Genomic DNA, 24706 nt, shown 5'->3' on the forward strand with positions numbered 1-24706 from the left:
GATCTTATTAATTATTAGTGATCTTTATACGCTGAACGAATGTTAACTAAAGTTATATTTCTGCATTTTACAGAGCCAGAAAACTAAGATGCGGTCGTCGTTTGCAAAACCTGTCTATAAAATTCGCAAGGGCTGACTAAAAATTGGGAAACGCTAAAAATGCATGAATAAATGGTAAGCTGGATCATCTTCTACTTATGATAGTTCGATCAGCAATGCGATCAGTCAGTCAGCTACGACAAAACCGCCAATAACTCGCAATTTCCTTATCATATTCCTGCCGACTAGTTGCAAATCTAGGCAGATTTATGCATGAGTGCAGCGGAAGAAAGAAATCTGTTCCCAAATTGTCTGCATTCACAGAACCCTTTAATGACTGATCCAAAGCTCCTCTCTCTCCTCTGCAATGATCCCAAACTCCTGCCCTCTATAATTATCTCTGTTTATTTGTCAATTTTATATTTTGTTTAAATACATTATTTGAATTATAGCTTCTATACACAATCAATGTAATATTATCATCCGTGGATTCATTTTGCTAGGTTTCCTGCTGCTGTTTTACTTTAATTTTAATCTTTAATCCCCATTCAATCTTATGCGTCCGTCCGTCCGTCCGTTCTCTGATCCTGGCGATCCCAATTTGTTTTTAGCTATTTTTTTGTTTTTGGATTGACGCAGATCGAATAGTTGTTGTGGATTCGGTTTGGGCGGTAGGGAGAACACTGATTTGGTAGTGTGGTTGACGACGATGGAGTTGATGTTGGGTTTCTTTGTGTGTTCTTTTGCTTAAAATTGATTTATCTTTATTAGTCGGGTAAAGCCGAGATAACACTGCAATTCTTCAGACCACAAATCAAATTCAAACATTTCTACTTCTCCTTGGGCACGAACACGATCTTTCGCGACTTGAGCGAGGACCACTTGTGTCGCTTAATGTAATACGAGATGGCAGTCAAGAAGCCGAGAATGGCAATTACTTTGATCAGCATCTGCTTGCGATCGTCGTGCTCCGGCTCCGAAGTCCACTTGAGGAACGTGGCCACATCCTTGGCCAATTGACTCTGTGTTGGCGGTGTGCCATCCTCGTACTCAATGACCTACGAAACAAAATATCAATTGGTTTCGATTTAGATCTGTCTCCCATCCTTTTCCACTGCTGCGGCTACACTCACCTCGTTGTACAAGACCTGGGCCATGGAAATGGCGCCGCCTGGGAAGTACGGATTGAAGTACTGGCCCTCGCGCAGCAATATGCCGGCTGGCGCATCATGGTAGCCGGTCAGCAGCGAGAAGATATAGTCCTCGCCACCCTTGCGGGCCGACACGATGTAGCTCAGATCCGGTGGATAGGCACCGTTGTTGGCAGCACGCGCCGCCTCCTCGTTGGGGTACGGCGACGGGAAGTAGTCCGACAGTTTGCCGGGACGGTTGTAGAAGTTGCCGGTATCATCGGGACCATCCCTGACCTGCACAGGAATATACAGGATGTAGCCAATTGTAAATCTCTCTCTCTCTCTCTCTCTTTTCTGCGATTTCTTACCGTGATCTGCTCGGCCTCGGCCTTTGCCTCAGCTTCGGTGTGGCTGACGCCAACCAGATTGCGGTAGGCAATATATTGCATCGAATGGCAGGCGGAGCACACCTGCTTGTACACCTCATAGCCGCGACGCACACTGAAAATTGGGACAGAGAATCCACATGTTTAGTAAAGAAAGTCCCCGGAAGAAGAATGTAATCTCTGGTAAACTCTGGCAAAGTTGTTACCTCTGGTGGTCCAGCGAGGAGAAGAGGCCCTTGTGGTTCCATGGCTGGGCAGGGGAATGCACCGTGCCGTCGGAGGCATCCACGGACTGCTCCAAAGCGAAAAGGAGAGCTCCAACGCCGCCGGTAATGGCACCTACAGCGCCGATCAGCTGTTCGCGACACGCAAACAGAAGCAAGGGGCAGAGAGAGTAAACGCGTTTTGAGGTTAGGTCCGTTCGGCTATTATGAAATGCTCTGCGGGTCGGATTGGTGACTCGGAACTTACCTTCTTGTTGCTGTTGGCCCAGCTGCTGGCCGAGGAGAGGTTCTTGGCCTGCAAGGAGAGAACAATCGATTAGGCATTCGCCCAGGCAAAAGTCGGAGGTATACGATTTTTCGCACAGTGTTACATAATTGGGTGGTCTGTGGGCGACCTCTCACTGCACTTGGGCCAAAGGCAATTTCTTATCACAGATGGGAAACACTTTTTCGTTCGATTTGCGTACCCACAATTGCCTTTCACCCGTTTGCTTAGAAATTAAGGGGAAATCTTGCCATTTGACATCACTTTTTGGGGGCTGTGTCGTCCCCACTGGCTCGGGGGCCGTGAAAATTTGCTCCCATGGCTGTGCGCTTGGCGTATTACCTGCTGCAGATTCAGCGCTGGCGTGGACTTTAGCAGTCGCAGGCCATGGAATCTTCGCAATGTCGCTGCCATGGTGGCCGGAGTACAATTTTCTGCGTCGTCTGGTCGTGTAAGGAAACTCTAAGGGCAGCGCCAATCTATCTATTCCACTGGCACTGGTTTCTATCGTCGCTCTCTCGCAGATGTTTACTCGCTATTAATCGACTTCGGCTCTCGCTCGCGAATGGATGCGTTGGCGTGGGAATTCATCGTATTCCCACGGTGGTTTTTGGTATTTTTTTGGGTGATGATTTAATTTTATAAATCTAAACGTTTTTAAATTTTGAATTTAATACATTTTTCTTGCAACCTGTTGCATTGTATATTTTTCTTATTAGATTTCCACTTGATCATTGTTGTCATGAGTAACTTCATGTAGCCATTTTGTATTCATTTCTTACGTTCTTACGCTTCCATTCCCCTCATTCTTTTGTAGGACTTATTTCTTACGTTACTACGCTTCCTTTCCCCTCTTCTGTGGGATTTATTTCTTACGTTCCTACGTTTCCTTTCCCCTTAATCGTCTGTACGATTTATTTCTTACGTTCCTGCGATTCCTTTCCACTCATTATTTTATAGGAGAAGTTCTTTTTAAAAGTTTGAAGCGGAGATATGGAATGCTAAATAATTTCTTTGATTTCTATCTTGTCAATGGGGTTTACTTTAGTTATATTGTGGTTTTTTAAAATTAAACTAAACCAAAATAAAACATGCTATCGTTAGTTTCCCCATTTTTGGTATTTTATAAAATGTAGTATTTCGTTAAAAAGTAACGATGTCCAAACGATAACAGAAATGGTTATGCAAACAAAAACAAGAGCGTATCAACCAGGGTGACCATATATCATTTCATCTCTCCAATTGTTCTTCCGGGCATCACATGAAAACTTTCCTAAATTTATTCCACTGGATTCATTCATATCCTCGTCACTCCTTTCAAACAATTGCACTTTGGCGCGCAGCTCTAACGACTCTCCAGTCAACTGGTTCCAAATGTGTAGTAACCATGTAGTTACAATGTAAAAACTGGCCATTTTTGTTGACCTCTGTTTAAATCCTATTTTATAAACAATTCAATGAAAGGGAGTCCTGAAAATTAGACAATCTTGTTGAAAATGAGTTTATCAATCTGATGAAATTATGTATTCAGAGCTGAAGGTTCTAGCTACAAAGAAATAATTAAACCGAACATCAATGTCGATGAATATGATTTCCCTTCATGGACAGCGATAGATTAACCCATTGTCGACCAGTCGGTATTAAAATGCACTTCTCGAAAATTATGAATCTTAAAGAATTTAAGCGCAGTTTAGGTGAAAGATATCGGGGTCTTTTTTTTTTTAAGTAAAGAGGAAATATAGGATGGATCTATAAGAAGTCTTATTTTCCGCGGTTAATTCAAGGTGTTCTGCGTTTAAATAGAGGGGGCTTATGCGGGCTAAGATAAATCTGCGGTCAATAGCAACGGTGGGCATAAACAAATGCTAAGAAAATCCATTCTAATCGATTCCCAGTAATTGCGGTTAGCAGAAAAGGTTGCTCACTGCCGACAGATATTGGGGAATAATCGAGAGAAAGTCATACACCATGCCACAGGAGGAAACGGCAGCAACAACGGCACCGCCGCAGCAACAGCTTGATGACGAAATCGAAAATGTCCGTGTGGTGGTGCGGACGAGGCCCATGGATAAGAATGAGCTGACTGCTGGAGCCCTGAGTGCGATATCCGTGGATAAGATCAACCGGGCCATCACCGTAATGAAGCCCAACGCGACAGCCAATGAGCCGCCCAAGACGTACTACTTCGACAACGTCTTCGATGGCAGCTCAAATCAGCTGGACCTCTATGTGGACACGGCGCGGCCCATTGTGGACAAGGTGCTGGAGGGATACAATGGCACGATCCTGGCCTATGGCCAGACGGGCACCGGCAAGACGTACACAATGTCGGGGAATCCAGACTCGCCCCAAACAAAGGGAATTATACCCAATGCCTTTGCCCACATCTTTGGACACATAGCCAAGGCCCGAGAGAATCAAAAGTTCCTGGTGCGCGTCAGCTACATGGAAATCTACAACGAAGAGGTTCGGGATCTTCTCGGCAAGGATGTGAGCAAGAGTCTCGAGGTGAAAGAGCGGCCCGACATCGGGGTCTTTGTCAAGGATCTCAGCGGCTATGTGGTGCACAATGCGGACGATCTAGAGAATATCATGCGATTGGGCAATAAGAATCGCGCCGTGGGAGCCACCAAAATGAACCAAGAGTCCTCTCGGTCCCATGCCATCTTCTCCATCACAGTGGAGCGGAGCGAGTTGGGCGAAGGCGGTGTCCAGCATGTGCGCATGGGCAAACTCCAGTTGGTGGATCTGGCCGGATCGGAGAGGCAGTCGAAGACTCAGGCCAGTGGGCAGCGCTTGAAGGAGGCCACCAAGATCAATCTTTCACTTTCGGTGCTGGGCAACGTCATCAGCGCTTTGGTGGATGGCAAGAGCACGCACATTCCATACAGGAACTCAAAGCTGACGCGACTGCTGCAGGACTCCCTGGGAGGCAACTCCAAGACCGTGATGTGTGCCACCATTAGTCCAGCGGACAGCAACTATATGGAGACTATTTCCACGCTGCGCTATGCGAGCCGTGCCAAGAACATTCAGAATCGTATGCATATAAATGAGGAGCCAAAGGACGCCCTGCTGCGCCACTTCCAGGAGGAGATTGCCCGCCTGCGCAAGCAGCTGGAGGAGGGCACCCTCGAGGAGGAGCCGCCGAGCTCTGAGGAGGAGGAGGACACCGCCGACGACGAGCTCGAGGCTCCGCTGGAGATCGAAATGGAGTCCTCTACTGTACAGGTGGCCGAGAAGAAGCCGAAAAAGAAACGCGAGAAGACCGACGAGGAGAAAGAGGAGCTGGCCCAGCGTAAGGACGAGCATCTGCGCGAGATCGAGCATGCCAAGAGCGAGCAGGAGCAGCTGCGCAACAAACTGGTGTCCCTTGAGGGAAAGATCCTGATGGGTGGCGAGAATCTCCTGGAGAAGGCCCAGACGCAGGAGAAGCTGCTGGAGCAATCCATTGCCGAGCTGGACGAGCGCGAAAAGACCGAGGAACAGCTGCGGGAAACGCTGCAGAAAAAGGCCACCGAACGCATCGACATCGAGGAGCGCTACTCCACGCTTCAGGATGCCAGCACAGGGATAACAAAGAAGATCCACCGCGTGATGCAGATGCTGATGGGCGTCAAGTCGGAGCTGGCCGACCAGCAGCAGGAGCACCAGCGCGAGAAGGAGGGCATCTACGAGAACATCCGCAGCCTGTCCCGGGAGCTGGCCCTCTGCGAGCTGGTCCTCAACTCGTACGTGCCCAAGGAGTACCAGTCAATGATCAACCAGTACACGCACTGGAACGAGGACATTGGCGAGTGGCAGCTCAAGTGCGTCGCCTACACGGGCAACAACATGCGCAAGCACATCTCGGCCCACAAGTCCAGCGGCAAGGAGCCAGAGTTTGTCGATCTCTCACACGTCTATCTCAGCTACAACACCGACGGCGTCTCCAATCCCATGCGCCAATCCAAGTCGGCCAGGCCGCGCACCTCGGGTGTGCCCCGCCCCACGACAGCTCGACGATACTGAAGCCACACCAGTTCCAGTTCCAGTCTCAATCTCGTTCCCACTCCCAATGGTCCATTGCTAGTCCAAGTCCAGGTTTTAGCCGGGCTACGTGCCCAGTTTTGGTTTCTTTTGTTGCTGCTCTTACTTTTCTACGGCTTGAAGTTCATTTGCTCAGAGAATTTCCGTTTATAGTCTTTAGTTTTTGTTGAATTATTTTTTAGGCCATACTTTTAGGTTGAACAACGGTGCAATATGTCTACAATTAACATTAATTTATAATTTATTCTATGATACGACTAAGCAGGAACAAGATTTTACACCTAGGCACAAATCATGCATAAGAAAGATATTATTGATGTGCTTTTGGCTTTTAAATAAATAGCAATATTATACTCAAAATATTTTAAAGAAAGTTAGACCTCTTTACGGATGTGGAACCGCTGGCTCTAACTTGCCCTGACGTTCATTGATGGAGCTGTTCAACTGGTCCTGCGCCAAAAAGATATTGAGCACGTAGGAGAATCAGCAGTCTGCTGTTGGAATATTTTTGATTACTCAATCGCTTTCAGATATGAAAGGCAAGCCCATCTGTACAACGACAATGGCCTGTGCTCCCATGCATACGATCCCTGTAGAGCTCCTCGATTTTGATCAGCCTATGCTACATTTCAATACACGTTTTGGACATGTCAAATGTAAAATCCTGTTCGCTGTTAACAAGTCTTATAATGTTTGCAACCGCTTTTTTAGTGACACCAACAATGGGATATTAGAAAATAATTTCCTTTTTTCTCAGCAGCAAAACATGCAACGAATTCGTTCGCCGCTGTTGCTACACAAAACTGAAATTTGGCCAACAGCATACAGCTGGTTCCATAGTGTAGCGGTTATCACGTCTGCTTTACACGCAGAAGGTCTCCGGTTCGATCCCGGATGGAACCAGGTGGTGTCTTTTATATTGTATTTGTATAGTTTCTCCATCATCACTCAGTTTTAGTTTTGTTAGTCCCCAATATGTACTCTCTCTATAATATGGTTTATTTCGGCCCATGTTGCTTTAGCTTTTTAAAAAATCTGTGCATTCTGTATACAAATAAATGAAATAAAAGGAATATCAATTAATCGTAACTTTAAAGGTAGTAAATTTCTTGACCACTTTTAAAACGATTTTTCAACAGATTTAAAAAATATGTACCACTAAAGAAGGGAATGGGATGAAAAATAATTGTGGAAAAAGTTCATGTCCTTCTGGTTCCATCCGGGATCGAACCGGAGACCTTCTGCGTGTAAAGCAGACGTGATAACCGCTACACTATGGAACCAGCTGATGTCCACATTTCAGAACTCCTCCTACACAAGCCAACGCCCTAAGAATGCGACACAATTAACAGAACATTGGTATTTTGAACGATTGTGGAAACTGTGGGTTCGTTCTGTCGATCGTTAAGAAATTAAAATAACCAAGGAATTTGCACATTAGCATATTCACTTAAGGGAATTCCTTTTTACTCGAGTGATAAATAATAATTTAATAACTTTAAAAAAACCTTTCTTTCTGTTGTGCTGTTGTTGTCAGGTCAGCCATTTGTTTGGCTGTAATTTCTTCCGCTCAGGTGGTACATCGGTACGGAGTTTGCTCAGGGCAAGGCGGCATTATGTGCATTACAAATTGAGGCATAAACGCAATCGAACCGAAATAAGTAACTTACTATTGTAAGAGAGCTGTTTCCTGGTAATTAATGCCTTACCTTTGTAAAAATAAACCCTGTGTGCATGCACAGGTAGCGGCTCAACAAACATGCAGAGATAAGAGTGGGTATGACTGTATTACTGTACCGTACGTTTCCGTTACGGTGTATTTGCTTGCGACTTTGAGTGGGATTTTCGCGTTTTAGACCACCTAATAACTTGACAAATTCTCCCCCCTCCGCCCCGCCACACCATGACTGTTATCTCTTATCGCGGCACGTTTTGTTTGCTCTTTCCGATTGTGATTCGTCTGATGGGAGGTTTTGGGGGCGTGACTACACGTTCGGAGTTTCAGATTCGAGTCGTCGCTAGCGGAATTTTCTCTCTCTCTCTCTCTGACGTCACGAATAACTGTGTAATTTACATATGCATGAACAAATCAATTCGCTACGATCGAAAGGGATAGAGAGAGAGAGAGCGAGGGAGTGCAATGATGAAGAGCGTTCAGAAGAGAGCATCGTGAGATAAAGTTGGAGAGATTTATTGAGCCATTGAGTGAAACGTGTGAGAGTCATACACTGTGCTACAAGAGCGGAGTAGAGTGCGTAATTGTATAAAATGTAAATAATTAAATACTTGGCCTCTTCACATCTCACATGTCTGTATATGTGTATGTATGGTAGAGAAATGTCACCAAAAAGATAGAAAACGTAATGAGAGCATCCGGATCGGACAACTGTTGATATCGCGTCTCCCAAGGGAGAAGGTACCAAAGCGGTACCTCAACCACCACGGACCGAAACCGGCCGGCGCGACAGGTCCAAGCGTGTCTCCACTGACTAACCCATCCCTCTTCACAGTGTAGTTGAGTGTGAAATAGAGAACTGCATCGAGCCGGCTCCCACCCCACATATTCATAGAAAGAACCCCAATCTCGTTAAGTAGTGTAGTCTCGCACATTCTGCTGGCATACCACTCAAACTCTCACGCCGCACAAAATCAAGCAAGCAATCAAGTTCTCTCTTTTTATACCCGATACTCAAAATGAGTATTGAGGTATATTAGATTTGTGGTAAAAGTGGATGTGTGTAACGTCCAGAAGGAATCGTTTCCGACCCTATAAAGTATATATATTCTTGATCAGCATCAATAGCCGAGTCGATTGAGCCCTGTCTGTCTGTCCGTCTGTCCGTCTGTCCGTCCGTCCGCTTGTCCGTCTGTCCGTCCGTCCGTCTGTCCGTCCCCTTCAGCGCCTAGTGCTCAAAGACTATAAGAGCGAGAGCAACGATGTTTTGGATCCAGACTTCTGTGATATGTCACTGCTACAAGAATATTTCAAAACTTTGCCCCGCCCACTTCCGCCCCCACAAAGGGCGAAAATCTGTGGCATTCTCAAATTCAAAGATACGAGAAAACTGAAAACGCAGAATCATAGAGGATGACTATATCTTCTAGAGTGCAAAATCTGAACCAGATCGTATAATTATTATAGCCAGAATCAAGAAAACAATTTCATTCTTTCTCGCTCTGTCTCTCTCTAACACACAGGTTTCATGGTCGGTTTTTCCAATTGCAAAATATGAGTTCAAGGATCTCAGAACCCATAAGAGCTAGAGCAACCAAATTTGGTATCCACACTCCTGTGATATCGGACCTTGACCGTTTCGTGTCCAAATTTCGCCACACCCCCTTCCGCCCCCGCAAAGGACGAAAATCTGGGGCATCCACAAATCTCAGAGACTATTAAGGCTAGAGTAACCAAATTTGGTATCCGCACTTCTGTTAGATCTCACTATAAAACGTATATCTCAGAATTTCGCCCCACCCCCTTCCGCCCCCACAAAGCTAAATACGCAGAATCATAGATAACGACCATATCTATCAGATTGCTGAATCTGGACCAGATCAGATAATTTTTATAGCCAAAAGGAACAAATCAATTTGCACTGGCTACGCAGCGCCCGACGTCACGCTCAGACTGATTTTCTGTCTCTCTCGCACGCACTCTTTGTCGTGTCGTTTAATATTAGCGGCGTCTGCCGGAGGAGAGCCATACTGACTTAGTATCGGGTATAACTGTAGAGTTGCGGTGTCCGCAGCAACTCACAACGTTCCCCCTCGTTTTTCTTCTCTTTGAGTCGGACGCAATCCACGATGATCGTTCGGGGCCGATTGTTCGGCGTGCGTTTATTTCTCTTTGACTCATCGCCGCAATCGGAAGGAAAAATACATAGGTGCTTTTATTTCGTACATTTTTGTAATTTGTGTGTTTTATCGTGTTCAGCGTGTACGAGTCTTTATTGTTACTGTACAATTGTACAACTGCCGACGGCTAAAAATACGTACAAAAAAAGAGTAGCAGCCCGCTTTCGGAGTGTAACTAAAAAAGCGCCACGTTCTCGCGTTCTACAAAACTCTCCCCTCCCCGCTACTTATACACACTATATATAATTAATTTAAAACAAAGCCGCATGGCAACAACAATCCCAGCAAATTCAATGAAATAAAACTATATTTTCAAGCAAAATCAACGTGGATTTGTTATAAACCAAACGAGTGCGGATCGTCCGACGGCAAAAAAAGCGAGAGAAATCGGGAAAAAGTTATATCTCAAACCAGTGCTTTTCCAATGTAGCCCTTCACGCTTGATTAACACGAGAGCGTTGTGTGACAATATAGCAGTTTTTCGTGTTAAATACCCAAATATCGTACAAAGTGGCCGACTATAGCAAATATCCAAAGAATTCTCCTCCTCCATACCACACATTTCCCAGCAGCAGCCAAAGCGATTTTCACTCAAGTGCTAGCGCAAAATTTGACTGAGTCACGAGCCATTTCAATTTTCCGGTAAGTTGTCCTCGATCTCGATATCGAATATATATATGCACATATGTATATACCCAGAGAATACTGTATCCATCGAGTGTTAAGTGTTAGTGTTAACAGTGCCATTTGTAAGGCTCCCAGTAATTGATTATTGACCTCGTAATATTAACATTCAGACAATCAGGAAAGGCGACGCGCAATATCTGTTTACTGGCAAAAAAAAAAAGAAGAAGAAAAAACTGAAATAGGGTCAACATCTGATGAGAGAGGAGAGGATCGCCAGATGAGACGACACAGTACTATATAGGGGTGACTCTCTCTCTCTCTCTTTTTAACCACCACGCTTCCGAGGATGTTTTCGTGGTACTCTTATCTGTGGTTCACGGGGTAAATCCCAAATGGCCATTGTCTATTTTTAGTACATGTTGCCATTCGCATTCCCATTCCCATTTCCATCACCATTCCATTCCATTGATTATAAAATGTCCGATACCGACTGGACCTTGTACCTGCCCTCCGATGTGAGTCATTTGTTGAATAACATTTTCCAAGATACGAGTACGACGTGCGACATGCGGAACAGGACAAGATCACATGGGTGTTGGGCAGATCGTTGACATGGGTGAAGACCCCGGACAAACAGCATACAGACACATCTCCCGCTTGATCTGCTCTCTCGCTGAAGTTTGCCAAATAAACATGCCATATAAATGGCCAAGACGCAGGGCATCCAAAAATAATCTGTACTTGATGTATTTACGTAGATTCTCTGTCTGTCTTTCTGTCGGGGTTTAAGTGTCTTTTCCGCTGAAAGATCCCTTATCTGAAGCTAGATAACATATGGTTTTGCACATGATACTACCAGTCAAGTCCAGTCAAACAATATCAAAATTTGTGACAGTTTAGTTCAGGTCTTACCTCGCAGCGGTTCACACAGATTGTGCACTAAGCAAAGATTCAAGAAAGTTCCCAACCCAATCCAAAATGAAAACCTTGCAGACCGACGATCAAGTGTTTTTTTATTTCAGCCAATAAAAGTAAGAGTTCAACCTCAAAAGCCAATGGCCTAGAATACAAAACTCCAAAAACCGAAAAAAAACCCAAACGAAGCCAAGACAAAAAACTTCTCAAATTACCTCCAAAATCGGTTGAAAGGGGAGCTAAAGAAACTTCTCTCTGCCTAGCAACACGATGTTCAAGTTGAAGTTGAAATTCTGTAGACTGGAGACTGTGAATTCGCGGCAGTGTCGCTTCTCAGGCTTCTCCCTTGTCCCCTTCTCCCCTAGAACCCTCGGCGTCTGGGGACCAAGACAAATAAACAGCAATAAAAACTATTAAACCAACAACATGAGGCACACATCCAGAGTTGCTGAGAGGCAGGTCTTTCCAAGAAGTGCCCCGGCAGGCAGCCCCATTGTACGACAGACAAATGAGGTCAAAATCCTTGAGGTTCTTGTCCTTCCTGGCTTAGGCCTGGTCGCCGGGACTGTGGGATATCTGTGGAACAGGAATGTTTCGTGCTGCAGAACAGGAAAGAGAAAAAGTATAAATAGAAGGAGAACCAAGACTGTATATCGCTTAGCTCCTACATATCTCTCCCTCTATGTGGATCTGCACTGTGTGTCTTTGTTTGTGTGTGTGTTTGTGCTTTGATATTGACCGACAATTGTCAATCAATTTCTGCTTAGGTAAGGCTAGAAACAACGAGAGAATTATATGTATATTGCAAATACATATGTATGTAGCAGATTAATCAAGGTTTTTCCCCTTCCCATTCCCATTCTCATTCCCACTGTGCCTGGGACTTATGTAAATGTCTGGTACACAGAACTTGTCGCCATTTCAATTTCAATTCATTTCAATTGAGAGCAGTCCAAGAATTTGATTGACCCCACAACACAGACAGAGACAGAGACAGAGACAGAGACAGACAGACACATACTCTTATCAATTTATGAGAGGCAAAGAAAGTGAAAAGCGAGGCAGGCAGGCATACATTTTCATGGGAAAACTCATGTTGCACTCCTCGACAATTGCGCGCTGATGAAAATGATGCAGGGGCTGCTCAATTAAATGTCAATTCTAATTGTAAAATTGTAAAATTCTAAAACTGTAGCCAAGCGGAAACAGGCCCCAGAAGTCGGTCAACAACAAGTGCAAAGTGCATCTCGTTCATGACCCCCAAAAGAGCACTTCTTTGCTAGAGTTATCTCTGCATTCAAGCACCTGTCTACGAACCGTGTCTACGTATCTCTCCCTTGGTTCCCTCTCTCTCTCTCTGGTGTGGCGGTGGTGGTGGTGGTTGGTGGCGGCCAAGTTCAATAGAACTTTTGATCGCTGCAACAACGCAAAACACTGCACGAAGACGGCACGATTTTCCCCTCGCATTCGTTTTCGCATTCGCATTTGCCATTCGGTGGGTGCTTCGTGGCAAGAAAAACCCGAAACCCGAAAGAGCCGAAGAAAAGCCCGAAAAAGCGCCACCGTTCGACATTTTCGGTGGGAACGTCAAGGCATACGGATCGGTACGAGATCCATATTCAGAGAGGGAAAGAAAGATCACCTTTGACGCAAAAGGAGGATTCCATTTAAACGTATATTCGGTGCAGATTTTTCCGGTTTAACGGCACTTGAACGAATCGAAGAATTTCCCCATCAAGTCTTAAAGTCGCGCGCACTTGACGAATTTCCAGATAATTGCAGTTAATTGGAACGCCAAATAGATTTATTTTTTTTGGTGAGTGTGGGATCAAAACTTAAGAGGTTTCTGGTGCCGGAACCCCCCATTTCTAATAAAGAGGTAAACGAACCTGTCATTCTTTTGGGGGGGTCTTCCATAACTGGTTTCGGTCGCATCAAAGCCGATTAGTGAGCGTGTGTTCTTAAGAATTATAATATAATTACCTGACAAACGAAAGAGAGGAAATTACAAAACAGTGTAAAGTAAAGGCCAAAAGAAACAGTGTAATATCGGAGTGTGGCAAGGCAAAAAAGAACAAAGAAACGATTCGAAAAGCTCCTAATAAATAACTATAAAAATTGCTTAAAAAAGCTAAAAAAAAAAAGAAAACAAAAGCGATTCCCTGCAATGTTTACAAACTTAAATGCAGAAACAAACAAATGAAATACAAAATGAAAGAAAAAAACACACTTAAATAAAAATCAAATCTTCCCAAAGGTCTTCACAATGGATTATATCACTTCGATTGCAAAACTATTCCCAGGGGAAATAGTCTATTGCTGTTTGCTATTTGCTGATTCTCTGATAATTTGCAAATACAATATTGTATTAATTAAGAGTTTCCCGCTAATTCCACCCGATAGATAATCATCATCCATGCATATGTATGTGCATGTAGGTAGTGGCCAGATTCTGATTAAATTAAATGTCTGATCATTCATTGAATCGTTAGCATTCGATTAGGGAATGTGCTCCGAACGGAATATACATATAGTTGTGTTATTACGCTTCAGGTTCCAGGCCTTCCAGAGCTGCTGTTAAACTGTCAATCACGTTTGCTTGTCTGGAATTGGCTTGAATCGAAGACCACGGTCCCAGTGTCCCAGTGTCCACGTGTTTGATGCCATCGAAGTTCAGTACGAATCTGAATGTGAATATGAATCCGATTCGAGGGTAGGGGAGTCGTGTCTACGTTCCAGACGTCGCGACGCTTCAAGTCAATGTTTCGTCTGGCCATCCATCCATACTCTAAACACTTGTCTCTCCGTCTGCTTGCGGATTCTGTTAGCTCTGAAAATTTGTGCCATATCCACAAAAGATACAGTATCTCCCCATGTGCTGCTGATCTGCTGCCGGCTGATATTACAGAACCATAGCGCGGGGGAGGGGGGGGGGGGGGGGGGGGGGGGGGGGGGAGGGGCATTTGCATAGCTGACTCTGGACTTTGGTGCTTTTTGGGGGCATCAGTTTACTCGGAATGGAGGGGCTTATCATATCTGTGGCGACGCGTGGCAGCAGCCGAGTAAGCAGTTTTTATACCCGATACTCAAAATGAGTATTGGGGTATATTAGATTTGTGGTAAAAGTGGATGTGTGTAACGTCCAAAAGGAATCGTTTCCGACCCCATAAAGTATATATATTCTTGATCAGCATCTTCAATAGCCGAGTCGATTGAGCCATGTCTGTCTGTCCGTCTGTCCGTCCCCTTCAGCGCCTAGTGCTCAAAGACTATAAGAGCTAGAGCAACGATGTTTTGTATCCAGACTTCTGTGATATGTCACTGCTACAAAAATATTTCAAAACTTCGCCCCGCCCACTTCCGCCCCCACAAAGGACGAAAATCTGTGGCATCTACATTTTTAAAGATACGATAAAACCAAAAAAGCAGAATCGTAGAGGATGACTATATGTTTTAGAATGTAAAATCTCAACCAGATCGTATAATTATTATAGCCAGAATAAAGAAAACAATTTCATTCTTTCTCGCTCTGTCTCTCTCTAACACACAGGTTTCATGGTCGGTTTTGACAATTGCAAAATATGAGTTCAAGGATCTCAGAACCTATTAGAGCCAGAGCAACCAAATTTGGTATCCACACTTCTGTGATATCGGACCTTGACCGTTTCGTGTCCAAATTTCGCCACACCCCCTTCCGCCCCCGCAAAGGACGAAAATCTGGGGCATCCACAAATCTCAGAGACTATTAAGGCTAGAGTAACCAAATTTGGTATCCGCACTTCTGTTAGATCTCACTATAAAACGTATATCTCAGAATTTCGCCCCACCCCTTTCCGCCCCCACAAAGGACGAAAATCTGTTGCATCCACAATATTGCACATTCGAGAAAACTAAAAACGCAGAATCATAGATAACGACCATATCTATCAGATTGCTGAATCTGGATCAGATCAGATCATTTTTATAGCCAAAGGGAACAAATCAATTTGCACTGGCTACGCAGCGCCCGACGTCACGCTCAGACTGATTTTCTGTCTCTCTCGCACGCACTCTTTGTCGTGTCGTTTAATATTAGCGGCGTCTGCCGGAGGAGAGCCATACTGACTTAGTATCGGGTATAACTGTAGAGTTGCGGTGTCCGCAGCAACTCACAACGTTCCCCCTCGTTTCTGTTAGCCCAATTGATTGGGCCATTCAAAAGCTCTAAAACCTGGCCACTGCCCATTTATTTATGCATAGTCGACGTTTCATTTTTTTTTTTTTTGGTTATTCATTGAGACATTCCCACGATTGGAGACCCTCACGGTAGAGGGTAGATGTGTGTATTTCCTGTATCACTCACGTGGCACGTGAAGACACGTACCGTATTACCGCATGCCACATGTGGCGCTGCGCTGGAAGTTCTAGGAAATAGTATGATTTTGCTTTTTACTGCAGACTTAATATAAAGAAAATGAAAATTACCTATTTTTGTTGTTTATTTAGTTTATAAATTTTGGAAAAGAGATGTGGGATTTAATTTATTGCCCCAGCAATCACAAGATCCCAACAACTATGATGAAGAGAGACTACACTCGTTCGAATTTATTATATACATATATGTACCTACTCTAGGCATAAATTCCCCTTACAAATTGTGGGAATTATCTTATCTGTGGCGCTCCACTGACTCCTCCCAGACTACCGATTGATTGAACTGGCGTTCTTAATATGCCAAAAGCTAGACATGCAGATATCTACATAAATATTTCTACTCATAAATAAGTATGTATGGGACATACCCGGCCTAATCTTATCAATTTTTAGTCCCCCTTAGTGACAGTTTCAGTGGCAGTCGGTAAACGATAGACAGGGTAAACTATTTGCTCTAGACTATAGTTTGATTGAACACCATCTAGTTCAGTAGTTCAGTGGTTCTGCAGCTGAGGCTGGAATACAGAACTGAAGTACCTCTAGCGTACTCTGAGGTATAGACTGAAACAAAAAACAACTGTGTTTAAACAGCGATAATGATGTTAATCGGGGCTTAAGCAAGTTAAGTGAGCCGCAAAAGACGTCAGTGGGATGCTCTATCGCTTGTATTTTTACGCTACCATTGCTATTTTAGACAGCTTTGTGTTTTTTTTAGAGGCTTTCTAGAGCGATATAGCGGTATAGTGCTAATTCCTGACGTCAGTCCCGTGACGGAGTGTACCCTGCACCCAACGTGCGGATAGAGCAGATCTCTGGATGCCATACCTTCTGGTATCTGCATGATATCCGTATTGACAGCTCCTGGCCTTCTCAGAGGGCAAGACAATTAAGTCTGCTCTGGATTATACCTTTAATATTATTGTTTTTTCAATAAATATAAACTTGTTCCATTGATATTCGGGCGATTGATGTCCGTCCGTCTTTGGGCTGCTGCCATTTTCACTTCAAACTTGATTGCTGTTTATTTTCACAGACTGAAGACTGAAATGGTAATGGAAATGGTAATGGAACATTAATTTTTGTTTCTGTTTCGCTTTTCCTTCCCCCTCTCCCTCTCCTTCACCTTTTCCTTTCAATTGCAATGAAATTGTTTACATTCCTCTCTCTCTCTCTGGGCCTTAAAAAGCCACCCCAATGTCTTCCAGGAAAATGACTCACTGGGAGAGAGACACATAGATCTAGGGATTACTTCATTCAAAGTCAGGTGATGGAACGAGAATCAGTTTGAATAACCAACAGCCAGTAGAAGGGTTTAGTTGCTGTTGCCAAGTTATTAACCTACAACTTATTCTAGTCCAGAGTACAGAAAAATGATTGATTTAGAACCTCCCATTCGAACATCCCATTGGAACTTTCTACGCCCCCCCCACCCTGTCATTCATTTGGGTTTTACGACTCAATATCCATAATGCCTTCATTGGCTACGATGACTCCCACAGAGAGGGAGAGACAACCAATCAATTAGCATGGTGGTCATATATCATATCAAATGATTGCCACGATCAACATTTTATGACACAAACAAAATTCAGAGCACATCGCGTGCTCGTGTCCAGCTCTGGCCCAAAAGCAAACAGAGACTGTGGGACTCTGGGACTCCGGGGACACTCCTTTGTGGGTCTTATCGGCGGACATGAGACAAATGACGAGACGAGATCGCCAACTGCTGAGCCATTAAAGGCGCCCTTGTTTAATAGACCTGACCCCCAGACTAATCGTAATCTCTCCCGTTTTTCCTTCCATTGCAGTTCTTCAAATGGGTTGACTTGTGACATTGCAGCTTCCTGGACCCGGGAAATAAAAAGGTAAGAAAGCCACCACAAGATCACTCGATGCCCTCTGTTTACATGTTTGCATGCGGTCTATATGATTTACATTCGGTCTAAACAATTACATCTAGTATGTGGATATCCATTTATTTGGGGTAGAAACCATTCCATTCGAATTCGTAAATATTTGCGCCTTCGGTCATTTCCGTTGTGTGCAAAAAGGAAAAATCAAAAAGCAGATACCAGAAAGCAGAAACGTATTATGGGATATAGTACTCGTAATAGCCATCAATATAAATGTTTAATTGTATTTACCCGATGACTGACTGATGCTATAATACTATTAGATTTTCTTGAAGAAAATTTGCACAAGGAATGCGCCTGCTACACGTGCCAGACGAATGATATTGTTTTGATTTTGGTTTTTGCTTTTGTTTTGGTTTTAATATTGCTTTTAGTTTCGAATCAAATTTTTTTTGGAATTTTCCCCCCACAATGAGATTGTTCTTTGCGGATTGTGAAAGAGCTTCTTGGGCTTTGGCTGTGAATGCTAATAGAATTTCGAGTCCATTATTTAAAGATGGCCAAAGTAATTTGCCATTTGCCATTTTGCAATTAGAATGTTGTTTGAATGTTGCCCGTGGGACAAAGACACAACCCCTACTACCAGATAGGCTAAATAAACTTGCTTTAAACACTTTCCGCTGTGTGTGGCACGATCTTGTGGATACTTTTATGATACGGGTTGTGGGGGAGCCGCAGATGTTCTGCTTATCTTCGAGCAACACTCTCTTAACCAATTTAGACCCAGTCCAGCAGTAGCTGCTGTTCTTTTGCCATAAAGCAAGTACTATTCCGGCCATAAAATTAATTTATTAGTTTTACAAATGCTTTAAATTTGTTTACCCATGGAATGGAATTTCATTTGCAAAAAAAAAAAAAAAAAACCAGAGGGAAAGTGTGAAACAAACATAGATGGGATCAGATCATCTTTGAGTAGAAGTAGAAGAAAGTGAATAAAGATGAATACAATACATGTTTAAACTGGTTCAAGGGTAACGTAAAGGGAATCTCTTAAACGAGTACGAGTGGGTAATAATTCTGGATGAGCAGATCATCGAAAATTTTCCAAAATTGTTTATTATGGAAATTGGGCGAGAGAGATTGGGCGCTGAATAAATATTTGGAATAAATGGACAACTGAATGGGCGGAATTTGCCGAATTTAAATAAATATGATTTTTGCGTGTTCTAATCGAAAACTGATCTGTTTTGTTGCAGGGATACAACTTGAACCTCAAAAGACATAGCCCAAGAGAACATCAAAACATCCATATCCAAATCCATCCATAGGACATCCAACAATAGACCCAATTGAACCTATTTGGAATCTCTCTGCAACACCAATGAACCACTCGGCCGCATCGCTTTACAGCGTGGCCACCATCAACAGCACCTGCTCCTGTTCCTTCTCCTGCTCCAGCTCCAGCTCCTGCATCCCCCATCACACTGGCCAGCTGATCCGTCAACGCTTTGGCCACTCGTACGCTGCACGGGCCGATCTCAATTATAGCAAGGAACACTGATTCGCTGATACGCTGATCCGATCCCCCACTGAAGCGATTCAGCCCGTGAATCTGTATATAGCCTTTTCTTTGGATTCAAATCAGCCTCACGACGGCCGGAACAATGCTTAAAGTTGTAGGTGCATCATGGCAGAAAACACGGATAGGGACCTACATACTCATCGGAGCTGGATTACTGGTGATCGGTGCCTTCTTCATCGGCTACATGGATCGACCGGAGTATGACGGAACCTACTGTGCGACAGCGTTCTGGACCAAGCAGGTGGGCTTCCAAATTGAGAACTGGAAGCAGCAGAACGATCTGGTCAACATACCCAAGGGTGTGGCCAGGATATGCTACAAGGACTCGGTCTACGAGAATGGGTATGATCTACGACTAGAATACATTATTCAATTCATAAATACTCACGGATATCCTCCTTTAGTTGGGCACAAATTGAGGTGGAGACACAGCGATCGTATCCGGATTGGGTGCAGGCCTATGCGGCGGGTATATTGGAGGGTTCCCTCACCTGGAAGAACATCTACAATCAGTGGGCCAAGTAAGACCATTCAATGGGATCAAGCAAGATCAATGGATTGTAATAGATTCCCTTTCTTTAGTACAATTTCCTCATCCTGTGACCGAGATGAGAGCACCCAGAAGTTCTGCGAGTGGCTAAGGGATCTGCTCACGACCAACTTTGAGCATCTGAAGAAGCAGGCGGCCATCAGGGCCGATCACGATCACTACTGGCATCAGCTGCATCTGTTCTTCAATCAGCTGGAGGGCCTGGAGACGGGCTACATTCGAGGCGCCACGCGTGCCCGTTCGGACCTGGAGGAGGAGATACCTTTGTCCGATTTCCTGCTGATGAATGCCGCTGCCGACATACAGGACCTGAAGATCTACTACGAGAACTATGTGCTGCCCAACAACACGGTGCAGGAGGAGGAGGCCAGTGATCAGCCCAAGAACTTCTTTCTGCCCAGCGCATCGATGCTGACGCGGATCATCCAGCAGGAACAGTCCCCGCAGACGCTGCAGCTGCTCTTTGGCCACAGCACCGCGGGCAGCTACTCCTCAATGCTGAGGATACAGAAGCGCTACAAGTTCCACTACCACTTCTCGCCCAATCAGAGGAGCAACACTGTGCCCGGAGCGGACATCACCTTCACCGGATACCCGGGCATACTCGGCTCCACCGATGACTTCTATGTGATCAAGGGCCGGCAGGTGCAGGCCATAGTCGGAGGCGTGGGCATCAAGAACGAGAATCTGCAGCTGTGGAAGTCGGTGGACACCAAGGATGTGGTGCCGTTGGTGGCGCGAGTCATGGCCGCCAATCGCATTGCTCAGAACAGACGCACCTGGGCCAGGGCCATGGCCAGGCATCCCGCAACCGGCGCCAAGCAATGGATCACCGTGGACCTGAATAAACTGGGAGCACAGGATAATCTCTACCATGCTTTGGACACCGATGACAAGCACGATGACGCCCCTGTGCCGCTGAATGACAAGGACAAGGCGGCGATTCAGTCGCGTCACGATCAGCTGAAGGACATGGTCTGGATTGCCGAGCAGCTGCCGGGTCGCATGCCCAGTCGGGATGTCACCCAGAGCTTCCTTGTGGCTGGCAACACCTCGTGGCTGGCTAATGGGGTGCCCTACCTCAAGGAGACCCTGGAGGCCAGCGGCGTCAACTACAGTGACGACCAGCAGCTGTCTGCCGCCGATGAGGCGGAGCTGACGAACCTGGAGTCGGTGGACAAGTACCTGCGCACCCACGGCTTTCGTGGCGATCTCCTTGGCGGCGAGGAGTCGATTGCCTATGGCAACATCGACCTCAAGCTCTTCTCCTACAATGCGCGGCTGGGCATGAGCGATTACCATGCCTTTGCCGGTCCCATTTTCCTGCGACTGCAGCATGTCCAGCCGAGGGCGCTCGAGGAGGACAACCAGGAGGAGCAGCAGGATCAAGGAGGTCAGGGTGTGCCCTCCTCCATTGGCGATGAGCGTCTGAGTGTGACCATCGATGATGCGGCCAGCCTGGCCGAAATGGAGCTCATCACGGAACGGCGTCCGGTGCGGAATGATATGCGAGCCATTGCCATGCGACGGATCGGCAGTGGACCCTTCAAGTGGTCCGACATGAATCCCCTCGAGGACGGGGGCCACGAGGGCCATCCCGATGAGTGGAACTTCGACAAGGTGTCCCCCAAGTGGGCGTGGTAAGCGCTTTCCGAATACAATCTGCGGAGAAGGTGCAATCCCAAACCCACAGTAGAATTGAATCGAATTTCCCAAAGTCTCAAAGCCCCATTTCCCCTCCATCCTTCCATCCATCCCGTACAATCCAAATCCAAATCCCGAATCCCTCTAGATTCAGTAATATATGTCTCCCCATCGTATCGTCCTGTGTGTTCCTAGCTGGTAATCCAAGTTTATCCAAGTATCTTACGTCCATAGTCATATAGTGAGTGTCTACTGTACTTATCTGTGCATGTACTTTGGGTCCAATCCGTCAATTGTTGTCTTCCACATTTCATGTACATACATACGCGTCTACATCTATTTTTTTTCGTAGAAATTTTTTTAATTTAAATACAAAATTGTAACAATATTTTTTAGCCGAAAATTTTTTGTACTTTAGTAACTTTATAAAAAAGAAAAATATATGAGAAAGAAAATACCGAAAATGCAATATTTTTTTTATACAAGTGAAATTCCAAGAATATACAAAAATATACACCGAAAATACAATGTAAAAATATTATTTTTTTTGCAATAGGAATTCAAAGTTCCGTTAGCTACGTCGGGAACCATTTGAAACATATTCGACATTCGCGTAGCCTGGACAGCAATCCGTCGGTACGTCCTCCAAAATTCGCACCGTTTAGCAAGGAGATAAACCATTCGAAGTATATCCAAACAAGACGTCCGACATTCGAAAGGTGCTTGCAAATTCCAAATCGTCTAGCCAAGACTGCAACCCGTGGCAAGAAGAAGTAGTAAAAGCTATTTGGTTGAGAAATTGGATACGATGTAAGTTCATTACAAAATTCATTTGGAATCATTTACAAGAATATTTATATATTATTAATACTGAAAGAAAACTATATGTTTGAATCCGACTGTTTACGTCAGCGGTGAGCACTTGCTCCCAAAATGCTGCCATCGCGCCCACTTTGATCCTCGACTCGACACGTACAAGCGAATGATGCAAAAGAGATTGCCCAAGAACTTAAAAAAAAACTATGTACATAATTCAAATGCCCACCGCTGATGTACATACATATCCAATATTTATTTCAAACTTCTAGGACCCGATCCTGTCTTTGCTTTAAAGAGTAAAGGACATGAATCCTTAATGCTTTCTACATGTTAAATGCTTAAAGGATTCTTTATCAATTGATATACGTAGGCTGCTTCTTGTATTAATATTGAAGGACACACAAAAAGACGTTGAAAATGGTTTTATTGGTTTTCAAAATATTCTCCAGGAAGATGAAAACACATTTTGAAACGTTTTAATCTATTTTCGCAGTATTTTTGGCACTCAGAAGGAAGCATCCTTAAAAAAGGCTTCATCGGCCTCTTTCGGCAACGAAAAGCGTTGACCTTTCAATTTTTCTTGGTATGAGGACATCACTGCAAGTCAAAGGACCCGTTGATTCGATGTTTTGATTAGTTAAAAAATCTATTGAGGGCTGCGATGGCGATGTACCTGAGCCTGGAGAATGGTTATGTACCACTCAGAATTGATCTTTCCATTTTTCTGTATCGTTGACCATGTTCAAAAAAATACGGAAATTTATATGCGTTTTCTCCCCAAAAGATGAATTTCTCGTTTATCGTTAAATGGTATAAAAAGCCACCGTAAAAGAAAAGGTTCTAAGCAGGATTTGACCGAATGATTTTGGTCAGGTCATACTACGGACGTAAAAGGCAGCCCTCGTATCTTGTATTTGGCATATTTGTATTTCAAAAGAACTTATGTTTTCCAATTCTTTAATATCCATTTTGAAAATAGGAACAACGATCAGACTGTAAACTCATTATTCAAATTGGATAAAGGTGGAAAATGGTAATATCAGGGTGAATAAAATTCGAGTGCGGAATACAGAAAATTCTACTGCAACAGAAATTAGAGACAAATTTTGACCAAAGTTATAACCATTGGAAGTAATATTATCATAAATAGAATAGGTCGATGCTGGTTTTCATACCCCTTGCCCTCTAACCCCTACCCTCACATAGATATCTCCCATTCACTGTTCACTCATCTGAAACTTGTCTACTATCTCTCTTGGTGGTTCCGCTCCTCTTTCCGCTCTCATTTTCTGCGGCTGCCTGGTTGCAATTACACGCACCATTCAAGGGAGGGTGGACGGGGGCAGGGGGATGGGAAGACGTGGGCGAAGAGACCGCAATAAAATACGAGAGGCAAACTTGTCAAAAACAATTCGTAGGAGCCCCGCACCAATTACCAAACTCAAATAGATCTATTTCGAAATTCAATTTGCTCTTGTTCTCGCATCTCGCATCTCTCGTATCTCTCGCATCGTTCTCCCGGGCAGCCAACAAACGAGGCCAATTACTTTAAAATATTTCGTCGAGCAAACTTGGTCGACAAGTTTCAAAAACACAGACAAAAAAAGAACAGAAAAGAGGTTCGCTTTTGTCTCAGGCGGGGGAAAAATAGAGAAGATTCAGTGGAGTGGAGAGCAGAGGAGAGCAAGCTCTATTTGGAGCCTGGCAACAAGCTAAGCAGTAGCGGAAGGCGGGAAGGAGAGCAGGAAGCAGGAAGCTGGGGAGTGCAGGAGAGAGTGTGGGCCAAAGAATAAAACAGAAATCCCTTTTATGCTTTGATTATGGTAATTTTGCGATTTGTTTTCATTGCAGTGAAACATGCAATTTTCCTATATACATATATATAGAGAATTGAGTATAGTATATTATGCTATATATATACTTAGTACTCGTATACTATCTATGTAGCGGAAGGAGGGGAAACTTTTGAGCTCTATTTCTGGTATGCAACTGCTTTGGCTCGACAAAGACCAAGCCAAGGCAAAGAGTCGCCAATTTGCATAAGTTGTGCCCCGGCACAAGCAGGCGAGCGAAATGGAATTACGGCAATGTATTTTGCATACATTGCAGGAGGGGGGGGGGGGGGGGAGTGCCAAAAGAGGGAGTGGAATGGTAGTGGGAGGATGCATTCTCTATCCATCTGTAGGTTTCTATGATTTACCTGAATTATGGCCGCCATTGAGTTCGTTTTTGGCCTCGGTCTAATTTATAAACGTAAATTTACTTTCATGCTAATGATGCTGACCCCCCCTCACCCCCCAAGGCAAACCATTGTCATCCACAAACATAATCGTATACACACCGCTCTCAAGCCCGCATGCACCCATGCACCC

The 24706-nt window shown here is 44.5% G+C and overlaps 3 protein-coding genes and 2 non-coding genes across 7 annotated transcripts; 3 read left to right on the forward strand and 2 right to left on the reverse strand.

The window, feature by feature from the left end:
* Positions 1-62: 62 nt before the first annotated feature.
* LOC108151476 (putative phospholipase B-like lamina ancestor) lies at positions 63-21979 on the forward strand. Of its 3 annotated transcripts, none has more exons than XM_017280109.2 (5): positions 63-174; positions 17695-17751; positions 18996-19663; positions 19726-19842; positions 19904-21979. In XM_017280109.2, exons 3-5 carry the CDS (start codon positions 19404-19406, stop codon positions 21513-21515), a joined length of 1989 nt encoding a protein of 662 aa, XP_017135598.1. In that variant the 5' UTR covers positions 63-174; positions 17695-17751; positions 18996-19403; the 3' UTR covers positions 21516-21979. The 3 variants fall into 3 exon arrangements, with proteins under 3 accessions (XP_017135598.1, XP_017135597.1, XP_033243844.1); XM_017280108.2 differs by lacking the exon at positions 63-174 and adding an exon at positions 9918-10573; XM_033387953.1 differs by lacking the exon at positions 63-174 and adding an exon at positions 13052-13289.
* Positions 703-2572, reverse strand: LOC108151477 (cytochrome c1, heme protein, mitochondrial). The gene is made up of 6 exons (XM_017280110.2): positions 2390-2572; positions 2030-2077; positions 1765-1913; positions 1541-1673; positions 1173-1466; positions 703-1097 (listed from the first exon to the last, which is right to left on the reverse strand). Exons 1-6 carry the CDS (start codon positions 2459-2461, stop codon positions 870-872), a joined length of 924 nt encoding a protein of 307 aa, XP_017135599.1. The 5' UTR covers positions 2462-2572; the 3' UTR covers positions 703-869.
* LOC108151475 (kinesin-like protein KIF3A) lies at positions 3859-6438 on the forward strand. The gene has a single exon (XM_017280106.2). It carries the CDS (start codon positions 4016-4018, stop codon positions 6056-6058), a length of 2043 nt encoding a protein of 680 aa, XP_017135595.1. The 5' UTR covers positions 3859-4015; the 3' UTR covers positions 6059-6438.
* On the forward strand, positions 6907-6979 carry Trnav-uac. Its single transcript has one exon. It is a non-coding gene; the product is annotated as a tRNA-Val (tRNA).
* Positions 7287-7359, reverse strand: Trnav-uac. The gene has a single exon. It is a non-coding gene; the product is annotated as a tRNA-Val (tRNA).
* Positions 21980-24706: the final 2727 nt, after the last annotated feature.

This window comes from Drosophila miranda, chromosome XR, assembly GCF_003369915.1.
Source record: "Drosophila miranda strain MSH22 chromosome XR, D.miranda_PacBio2.1, whole genome shotgun sequence".
NCBI classification, from domain to species: domain Eukaryota; kingdom Metazoa; phylum Arthropoda; class Insecta; order Diptera; family Drosophilidae; genus Drosophila; species Drosophila miranda.

What these genes read in the sequence shown, in the direction of transcription:
- LOC108151477 (XM_017280110.2), bottom strand. Translation starts at nt 2,461, where the DNA reads ATGGCAGCGACATTGCGAAGATTCCATGGCCTGCGACTGCTAAAGTCC. An exon ending in TCCTCGCTGGACCACCAGAG is followed by an intron (nt 1,674 to 1,764) that starts GTAACAACTTTG and finishes CCCAATTTTCAG; the next exon opens with TGTGCGTCGCGGCTATGAGG. An exon ending in CCGAGGCCGAGCAGATCACG is followed by an intron (nt 1,467 to 1,540) that starts GTAAGAAATCGC and finishes ATTCCTGTGCAG; the next exon opens with GTCAGGGATGGTCCCGATGA.
- LOC108151475 (XM_017280106.2), top strand. Translation starts at nt 4,016, where the DNA reads ATGCCACAGGAGGAAACGGCAGCAACAACGGCACCGCCGCAGCAACAG.
- LOC108151476 (XM_017280109.2), top strand. Translation starts at nt 19,404, where the DNA reads ATGCTTAAAGTTGTAGGTGCATCATGGCAGAAAACACGGATAGGGACC. An exon ending in GACTCGGTCTACGAGAATGG is followed by an intron (nt 19,664 to 19,725) that starts GTATGATCTACG and finishes ATCCTCCTTTAG; the next exon opens with TTGGGCACAAATTGAGGTGG. An exon ending in ATCTACAATCAGTGGGCCAA is followed by an intron (nt 19,843 to 19,903) that starts GTAAGACCATTC and finishes CCCTTTCTTTAG; the next exon opens with TACAATTTCCTCATCCTGTG.